This window comes from Olea europaea, unplaced genomic scaffold (assembly GCF_002742605.1).
Source record: "Olea europaea var. sylvestris unplaced genomic scaffold, O_europaea_v1 scaffold2422, whole genome shotgun sequence".
In the NCBI taxonomy this organism is placed as follows: Eukaryota; Viridiplantae; Streptophyta; class Magnoliopsida; order Lamiales; family Oleaceae; genus Olea; species Olea europaea.
This window is the reverse complement of record NW_019242401.1, coordinates 43,915-54,125: the sequence shown is the minus strand read 5'-3', so window position 1 is coordinate 54,125 and position 10,211 is coordinate 43,915. Positions and strand designations below refer to the sequence as shown.

The window sequence follows — 10,211 nt, the reverse complement described above, 5'->3', positions numbered from 1 at the left end:
TTTTTGGAGGAGCAGCCAATTATATATAATTTTCTTATTGGTCAAATTTGGTGGCTTCTGAATTTTTATTTGGAGAGATATACGTACAAACAGGAGAGAAGGAGAAATTTCATTTTCTGCTGTTAAATAAAAGGGACAAAAAAGTGGAGAAAAGGCCATCAAATTAAGGCAACGCACACGCATGGCAGAGATGACACACACAACATTAAAATCATTCACGTTCCGTCAATTAACGGGGTGTTGAATTCCTTAATTTCTTGTTTTTCTTTTATTAATATACGTAGCTAAATTTAATTTTAGGGTGAACAATGTAGTTGATTTGGGAACTTTTATTTCTTTTATTTGAGATTTTTGTTTTTTTATATTTTATGTGTGGATTTTAATTATGTTTTTAATGTTTTGAATTTTCTGGTCAATTGTTCAATGATTTCATGAACAATAATTACGTAGAGATGCGAATTCTTGTTTAGACCACTTATTAAAATTCGATAATTTAATATAATGTGTAAAGATACCTATATTAATTGCTGCGGTCTTATAGAAATTTTTAGAACCGTTATTTAGTTTAACTAAATTTAATTTGCATAGAGATATGGAATTGAACTAATTAAATAGGCTCAACGATAACTCGAGAAGGGTAAGTTGAATACAATAGAAGAATTCGATCGAACACTACTTTAGTTTTATGAATCTCGATATTAGAAATAAAGGTGACCAATAGGTGAATTTGTTTCGCTATAATCTCCATTTATTAATTGAATTCTCGCTCATTTTCTGTTGCATTCACGAAAATTTAAGTAGTTAGATTTAAAAATCACGTTCAATCATTTCTTGTTTTGTTTTATTTATTTTCATCAAATAGAAGTTAGGAACAATAAATTGAGTATTAAAGTATAGTCCTCGTGAAAACGATAATCTAGAATCAAAAGGTCCATTTTACTACTTATTACGATACGTCCACTTGCGGTATAAAATCGACAACAAGTTTTTGGCACCGTCGTCGGGGTCTATTACTTTTAGTCTTAATTTAATTTAACTTAATTTATTATTTTATCTTATTTTTAATTATTATTTGATTTGCTCATTTTCTTTTATTTACAGAAAATTGTGCTCGTTGTATGCTCCGTGCCAAAGGCGATAATCTTGAACTGTTTGATTCTAAAATAGAACGTACCTTCAGACGAAGATGCATGGAACATAAATAAAAACAACAACATCAAATGGCGGACAATCTAAACAATCCTATCCCTATAAAGCCAATTGGACAAATGGTCGGGAGAGATCAACAACAAGAGCAAAGGGAAGTAAATGGAGGGGACTTGCCAGTTTCTATAATTTTTATGCCTATAACAGCACCCGCTCGGTCCAACATAGTATATCCAGATTTTGGGGTAAACAACTTCCAAATACAGGCTGAATGGATTAATTTGATGAGTAACACTTTGCAATTCTACGGGCTACCCCATGAGAATCCAAGCACATATATCTCAAGATTTATCAGGAATTGTCATAATTGTTATGCTCCCGGAGAGGTTATTTTCTTATACACTGAGAGATGCAACATTGGAATGGCTGGATGCCGAACCTGATAGAAGTATTATCACATGGGAGAAACTGACCAGGAAATTTTGCAACAAGTTCTTCCCACCAGATAAAGTAGCAAAAATCAGATTGGAAATTCAAACCTTTCAACAGAAAGATGGGGAAAGCTATCACGAGGCCTGGAACAGATTTAAGGAGTTGATGAGGAAGTGTTCAAATCATGGGATCACTATAGGAAATCAAGTGCAGTATTTCTACAAAGGACTTTCACCCCTATCTAAATCTCAAGTGGATTCCTCTGCAAGCGGATCGATCATAGGGAAATCAGTGCTACTACTCATTCCATGTTTTTATCAGAAAGAGTGGTGCCTCCAAAAGCAGCGGGAATATATGAATTAGACAGCACAGCATCTACCAACACCCAAATAGCAGCATTGACAAAACAAGTAGAGTTATTGGTCAAGTCACAAACAAAAGGAGCACATACAATGATAAATGGCCATACTGTGAAAACCGTGGGGCAAATCACCTAACAGAAAATTGCATATCCATGGGCTTTCTGGAGGAATAGGTCAACTTCATTCAAAATGGCTCTCGAAATTTGAATCCCTATTCACAAACATACAACCCGGATGGAGATAGCATCCAAACTTCAGATGCTTGGATAATCAGCAAGGGAATAGTTCAAACAATGCACAACAGGAAAAAAACTAAGTTTGGGGGAGATGTTCAACCAGTATATGTAGAAGACAGACAAGGTATTCTAGCATATTGACACGAACTTTCAGAATCAGCAAACATCCATCAAGAAGCTGTAAATATAAATTGGTCAGATAGCTCAACAGCTTGCAGAACGCCCATAAGGGACATTGTCAGGTAACACAATGGTCGATCTGAAAGAGCAAGGGCAAGCTATTAAAATCAGAAGTGGGGTAGAACTTTCAGAGATACATGTGAAAAGACCAGAGAAAAAAGACAAAGAAATAATGGGTAAAGAGACTGTGATAGAAGCAGAGTCTGAACAACCAACTGACAAAGAGGACGAAAGGAAAGAAACGTCCACAGTTAGAGCACCAAGCCCTATGAGAGGTTACGTGCTACAAATTTCCTTCCCTCAAAGGTTACAGAGAAAGAAACTGGATAAGCAGTTTACCAAGTTTGTGGAGATTTTCAAGAAACTGCACATCAATATTCCGTTTGCAGATGCAATTGCCCAAATGCCCAGTCATGATAAATTCTTGAAGGAGATCCTATCTAACAAAAGGAAGTTGGAAGAACATGAGACAGTCTGCCTGAATGAGGAGTGCAGTGCAATTCTATTGAAAAATCTACCTCCTAAACTAAAAGACCCAGGAAGTTTCACGATACCTTGCACAATTGGTTCTAATTATTTTGAACATTATTTATGTGATTTAGGTGACAGTGTTAGCCTTATGCCTCTCTCTATTTACAGGTCTCTTGGATTAAGAGAAGCAAAACCTATAATCATTTCTTTGTAACTGGCTGACAGATCAATCAAACGACCGAATGAGATTATTGAAGATGAGCTAGTCAAAGTTGACAAATTTATTTTTCCAGCTGACTTCATTATTTTAGACATAGAAGAGGACTTAAACATTTCTCTGATCTTGGGATGACCCTTCTTGGATACTGGAAGAGCACTGATTGATGTTTACGATGAAAAGATGATTTTTCAGGTGGACAATGAGCAAGTTATATTCAACGTGTTCAAGGCAATGAAACATCCATTGACTTTCGATACTTGTTGCCAAATAGATGTTCTTGAAGAGCTTGTGGCAGATACATTTGAGACAGAACATCACACAAATCTTTGTGAGGTAGAACTTACGCACCGGAAACAACAAATGCAGGAAAAGCTGAATGTGTTGTCAACTTGGCCGAGCAACTAATAGGAAGGAGACATTGGCAGTATGAATCTCTGGGCGACAACCCTTTACCCCCAGTACCTTTAGTGGAAAAGGTACCCACTCTTGAACTAAAGTCCTTGCCTTCACATCTCCACTATGCATATTTGGGAGACTCCACAACACTTCCAGTAATCATCGCGAATGATATGACAAGGGAATAGGAGAATAAATTGTTGGTAGTACTCAAGCAAAACAAAATGGCAATTAGATGGACAATAGCTGACATAAGAGGAATCAGTCCAATTCTTTGTATGCACAAGATTTTAATGGAGAACGGGTCAAAGCCATCAGTGGAAGGACAACGCAGATTAAATTGAACCTTGAAAGAAGTAGTGCGAAAAGAAGTGCTGAAATTGTTGGATGCAAGTATTATCTATCCCATCTCTGATTGTTCTTGGGTGAGTCTAGTACATGTGGTGTCTAAAAAAGGTGGAATTACTATAGAGAAGAATGAGAATAATGAGCTGATACCAACACGGTTAGTAACATGATGGAGAGTATGTATAGATTACAGAAAGCTAAACAATGCCACTAGAAATGACCATTTTCCATTGTCATTCATTGATCAGATGTTGGAGAGGTTGGTAGGGCATTCTCATTATTGCTTTCTAGATGGATATTCAGGATACAATAAGATAGTTATTGCTCTAGAAGCCCAAGAGAAAACAACATTTACATGCCTTTATGAAACTTTTTCGTTTAGAAGGATGTCTTTCGGTCTATGCAACGCACCTGCAACCTTTCAACGGTGCATGATGGTCATATTCTCTGACATGGTAGAAAAATAAATCGAGGTATTCATGTATGATTTCTCAGTGTTTGGGGATTCTTTTGATGATTGCTTGGAACGACTATCTCTTGTATTACAATGGTGTGAAGAGAAGAATCTGGTGCTAAATTGGAAAAATTGTCACTTTATGGTAAAGGAGGGAATAGTGCTGGGCCACATGATTTCCTCAAAGGGCATTGAAGTTGACAAAGTTAAAATACAAGTGATTGAAAAATTGCAGCCTCCTAATTGAGTTAAGGGGATCAGAAGCTTCTTAGGACATGTACGGTTTTACAAAAGGTTCATTCAAGATTTCTCAAAAATTATAAAACCTCTGTGTAATCTACTGGAGAAGGATGTGCCTTTTCACTTTTCTGATGAATGACTAAATGCCTTTAATACTTTGAAAGAAAGTTAACTTCTGCACCTATGATAGTAGCACCTGATTGGGATCTACCTTTTGAACTTATGTGTGATACTAGTGAGTTTGCAGTGGGAGCGGTGCTTGGCCAACGTAAAGGAAAAATGTTATATGTAATCTGCTATGCAAGCAAAAGCTTGACAGATGCTTAGATCAACTATGCAACAACAGAAAAAGAGATGCTAGTGGTGGTCTTTGCCTTCGACAAATTTTGTTCCTATCTGATTGGTTCAAAGGTGATAGTCTACACTGACCATGCAGCATTGAAATATCTCTTTGAGAAGAAGAATGCTAAACCTAGGCTGATTCGATAGGTTCTATTAGTACAAGAGTTTGACATTGAAATTCATGATAAAAAAGGAACAGAAAATTAGGTAGTAGATCAATCATCAAGGCTAGAGCAACTGCAGGATTCAGAGGACATGGATATTAATGAGGTCTTCCCAAATGAACAGTTATTGCAAATAGAGAAGGCTCCGTGGTATGCAGACATTGTCAATTACTTAACTAGTTGCTATATGGATCCAGATCTACCTATTAGTAGAAGAAAAAGCTACTTCATGAAGCGAAATTCTATTATTGGGATGATCCAAATTTATATAGGAGAGGGGCAGACCAGATCATTAGAAGATGTGTACCATAGGATGAGATGAAATCTATCCTTTCACGGGTTCATGCTTCGACTTATGGAGGACACTTTGGCCTCACTAAAACAGCAGCAAAGGTACTTCAATGTGGTTTCTTTTGACCTACTAATGAGTGCTCTATACTCATAATATATATGCCACCTAATTTGTTATTTTGTTACTCGTGAGAGTGTTTTAGAGCCTTTTATTGTGTGTTTTGATGTTGTAATGTAGATTGATGAAATTGAAAGAAATAAGCAAAAGTTGGCGAATTTGGAGAAAATTGCTAAATTGTAAGAGATTCAAAGTTTGGGGACTAAAGCGCAAATATTGAAAAGTTGTGTTAAATCTCGCAATGAAGATCCGAGCATGCTAGGAGTCAATTGGATGAAAAAAAGATGTCAAAGGGATCAAATTTAGTCAAAATATGATCACAAATCAATTTCCAATCGAAAAGTTGTGCTCTGAAATTTCAACCTCACATTGAGATTCATTTTTGAATAGAAAACGATCGAAGTGGAGAATATTTGAAAAAAATTTGTACCCCTTTGAGTTAGCTTTCTAACGAGCTTTGAATCACATCAATTGGACATCGAACGAGAAAGTTATGCTAAAAATACTGAAGGATGCGTAGAAGGAATTTTCCACTCGAACCGGGCGCCGTAGCGCCCATGAAGCTGAATTTGACAGTAAGGGCAGTGCCGTTGCGTCGCCTATGCAGGGAAACGTATTTTGATATTTTTGGATTTCTTTCTCGGCTCATTCCAACCTAAAATCGTCCAACACTTGAGGAGACTAAACATACTACCTAAAAGACCTAATTAAGGGGAGGGGGGAATGAGCAAGGAAAACTGAAGCAGCCGGCGAGAACACGTGATTGGAAAGAGGAGTTCAGCCAGCCAATTGCAAATATATAGAGACAAACCCACGGCTGGTCAATACAATTAAAGATGAGGAAGTTAATTGAGAGAATTTGGCAACAATGGAAGAAGAAATTGAGCGGTAAAAATGAGTTTTTCTATTCCTTTTCTTCTCTATGTTCTTTCTTATTAATTTATTCATGTCAATTGATCTTTCCTTTTTATTTATTTATGTTGTTTGTGTGCAATGCTTTCAATTAACTGGCCACTAATTGACTGATTTGATGTTCTAAATTTTGGCGCTCGAGAGAGGCAAATTTAGACGTGATCTAAGACAACATAACCTAAATTTCATAGGTTTCGAGAGAAAGTACTAATCTTTGAGGCTTGTTTTAATTAAGAACCACTTGCTTGATAATTTTTATATTTTTAATTCGGAATAGAGATATTGGAATTAATATATAAAAATAGATTTTATTTGTTGCTCGAGAGAGGGAAATAGAATCACTTTAGCGTTCTTGCCTATAAATTTTGGAAAGATTGATAGAAATAGTTATACAGTTGAAAAATATTGTCGAATGTACGGTGAAATCTTTCCCTCGACATTCATAATTTGATAAGAAACTTCATAATTTACTCTCGTTTACTTGCATCGTTCATCATATTTAATTTTAATTTAGCATAAAAACATTGACTCAAAATTTGATCATCTAAATAAAGGGAAAGCTAAAATAATTATAGTACTCAATTGATTCAAATATCAATCCCTGTGGATTCGACATCCTAACTTCTTTACTATATTACAAAACTTGACATCGTACACTTGCGGTTTAAAATCACGTTACATAAATCGCGTGGCAAGTTTTTAGCGCCGTTGTCGGGGATTGATTTATTTGAATTCAATTGATATTATTACCATTTAGCTTTCATTTTACTTTACATTTTTATTTCTATCGTAATTTTTATTTTTATTTTATTCTTTTTGTGTCTATCTTTAAGGGCTTCCTTGTGGTTATTTTCAGCTGTTTATGCGAAGGGTAAGAAATCAAGACCTACTACCTGTTGATCCTGAACCAGAACGCACATTTCGCATTCTCAGAGGCATACAAAGAAACTAACGGGAGGCAATGGAAGAACAGGATGCTAAAGCAGCCAATGAGGATAACCAACAAGGGGCTATTTGGGACTACATAAGGCCGGTTGTCAATAACAACTGTTCTGGCATCGCACGCCCAGCAATTGCTGCAAACAATTTCGAACTGAAGCCAAGACTTATACACATGGTACAGCAGAATCAGTTTGGGGGAGCTCCAACAGAAGACCCAAATGCTCATTTAGGGTCCTTTCTGGAGATCTGTGATACAGTGAAAATGAATGGTGTTACTGAAGATGCAATCCGACTCCGCCTATTTTCCTTTTCCCTAAGAGACAAAGCCAAGGCATGGTTCCAATCATTGCCGTATGGATCCATCACAACTTGGGAGGGGTTAGCGCAGAAGTTTCTTACAAAATTCTTTCCACCTTCGAAAGCAGCGTAATTACGGAGTGAAATTGGACAGTTTCGACAATTAGACTTTGAACCATTCTATGAGTCATGAGAGAGATATAAAGACTATTCAGAAGATGCCCTCAGCATGGTTACCCGGATTGGTTGCAGATACAAACCTTCTACAACGGTTTGAATGGTCAGACACGGATAGTGGTAGATTCTACAGCAGGGGGTGCACTATTATCCAAAACTCCAAATGAGGCTTATGCATTATTGGATGAGATAGCTACTAATAGCTATCAATAGCCGAGTGAGCGTTCAAGTGCAAAGAAAGTTGCTGGCCTTTATGAAGTAGATCCTATAACCGTCCTTGTAGCTCAAATGTCATCTTTTACTAATCAAATAGCTGCATTGACTTCACATGGATCACAAAAGAAATCAGAATCTACTATGGCTGCATCCACTGCATACCAAAAAGTTGAAAGGGAAAATGAACAACTTCAGTATGTGAACGATCGGAATTTCAATCAAAAGGAAAACTACTCAAGAAACAACTATTATCAAGGGTTCAATAATCAAGAGTTTGAGCGAAAGCCATCACTAGAAGATATTTTAGGAACCTTCATTTCAGAGACTAGATCGAGGTTCAACAAAGATGAGGCAAGACTTGACAGCATTGAGACACATATGACCAACTTGGGGACTACAGTGAAGAATTTGGAGGTACAGATTGGTCAGATAGCAACTGCAATACAGTCTTAACAAAAAGGACAATTTCCCAGTGACACAGAGATTAACCCACGGGAACACTACAATGCAATCACCCTAAGAAGTGGTAAACCAGTTGAAGAACGCAAGCTTAGAGAGGTTGGGGTACCTACATCGGACCCCATTCTTGCAAGGGAAAAGCAGACTGAAGGGCAGAAAACTGACGCAGAGGCAACAAAGAAGATTTATAAGCCTTACTCAATTTCATTTCCGGACAACCCACCTATCTTGAAGCCCCCACTACCATTCCCGTAGAGGTATTTGAAGAAGGAGTTTGATGAAAAATTCGTAAAGTTTCTGGAAGTCTTCAAGAAAATCCACATCAACATTCCCTTTGCAGAAACCTTGGCCCAAATGCCTAACTATGCCAAGTTCTTAAAGGAAGTGATGTCAAAGAAGAGACAGTTGGAGGAATTTGAGACTGTTAAGCTGACAGAGGAGTGTAGTGCCATATTTCAGGAAAGCTCCCTCACAAATTGAAAGATCCTGGCAACTTCAACATCCCGTGCAATATTGGTGGCATCACATTTGATAGCGCACTATGTGACCTTGGAGCTAGCATAAAGTTGATGCCCTTATTAGTGTTCAAAAAGTTGGGTCTTGAAAAAGTGAATCCCACAACACTTACCTTGCAACTAGCGGACAAATCGATCACATATCCCAAAGGCATTATTGAAGAAGTGTTGGTGAAGGTTGATAAGTTCATCTTTCCGGTGGACTTTGTGGTATTGGACATGGAGGAGGCTGAGAAAGTATCATTGATTCTTGGCCAACCTTTCCTGGCTACTGGAAGAGCATTGATTGATGCGCAAGAAGGAAAGTTGACACTACGAGTTAATGAAGAGGAAGTAACTTTCAACATCCATCAAGAAAAGAAAGCCCCAGAAAAAGGAAAAGTTGACACTTGCAAAATGATCCAATCAGTTGAAGTAATTGCAGGAACAGAGAAAAAAGGGAATTATTTTATGATCCGTTGGTGCAATACATGGAAATTAATTACTCAACAAGGGATGCATCTACTAATGGTAATGACTCAGAAATGAAGAAAGCAGTGGATTTCATCTTAGCTCAAGAAGCTAACCCACCTGACAAAAAAAAGAGCTATGTAGATAGGCTTTTGAAACCTCCAAACATTACCAAACCAAAAGAGGTCTTGAAAGCCATACCAGGGTCAAAACAGCCTAAGTTTGATCACCATCTTACAATGAAGGAGAAATGTGCCACCTGAGGATCCACTGTAGGCATTGCGGTTGAATCAACCTAGTGACTACAAAGAAGCGCTTCTTGGGAGGCAACCCAAGCGTTCTTACCTTTTCACTTATTTTATTTTATTTTATTTGTTTCTTATTATAGGATAGTTTATTTCATTTCAAAAAATTTTTTATTTAGAAATTCATCAGCCCTACCTCGTCTCCCATAGGTCTTTGAGCAGTCTAGTTGGTTATTATATGTTCGAGTTAAGTAACACTTGTTCCATGAATTTAATATCTACATTTTGAATTTTCAGAAACTTGACATCGTGGAACAATCAAACCAATTGACGAAGAGTAACTGGATAAATATCAAATTTGGGGGAGAAACTAGAAGAAGTATCAATCAAGTCCAGCATCATAGCACCAGACCATCATTGGCAATTCAGACAATTCAGGGAAGTTTTTCCCCTTTTCTTTTAATTTAACATTAGGGACAATGTTTAATTTAAGTTTGGGGGTGTATCATAAATTTTCTAATTGCCTACATATATATATTTTTTTTATTTTGTGTATTTTGTGTGATTTGTGTGCAATTTTTTTTATTTTCTTATTAGG

General features: G+C 37.0%; 1 protein-coding gene across 1 annotated transcript; it reads left to right on the top strand.

Moving 5' to 3' along the window:
• The first annotated feature begins 7,273 nt into the window (after positions 1 to 7,273).
• Positions 7,274 to 9,631, top strand: LOC111382049. The gene is made up of 7 exons (XM_023005909.1): positions 7,274 to 7,680; positions 7,767 to 7,848; positions 7,942 to 8,368; positions 8,426 to 8,574; positions 8,659 to 8,845; positions 8,887 to 9,375; positions 9,441 to 9,631. Exons 1-7 carry the CDS (start codon positions 7,274 to 7,276, stop codon positions 9,629 to 9,631), a joined length of 1,932 nt encoding a protein of 643 aa, XP_022861677.1.
• Positions 9,632 to 10,211: the final 580 nt, after the last annotated feature.

What these genes read in the sequence shown, in the direction of transcription:
- LOC111382049 (XM_023005909.1), top strand. Translation starts at nt 7,274, where the DNA reads ATGGAAGAACAGGATGCTAAAGCAGCCAATGAGGATAACCAACAAGGG. An exon ending in GAATTTGGAGGTACAGATTG is followed by an intron (nt 8,369 to 8,425) that starts GTCAGATAGCAA and finishes CCAGTGACACAG; the next exon opens with AGATTAACCCACGGGAACAC. An exon ending in TGTTAAGCTGACAGAGGAGT is followed by an intron (nt 8,846 to 8,886) that starts GTAGTGCCATAT and finishes ACAAATTGAAAG; the next exon opens with ATCCTGGCAACTTCAACATC.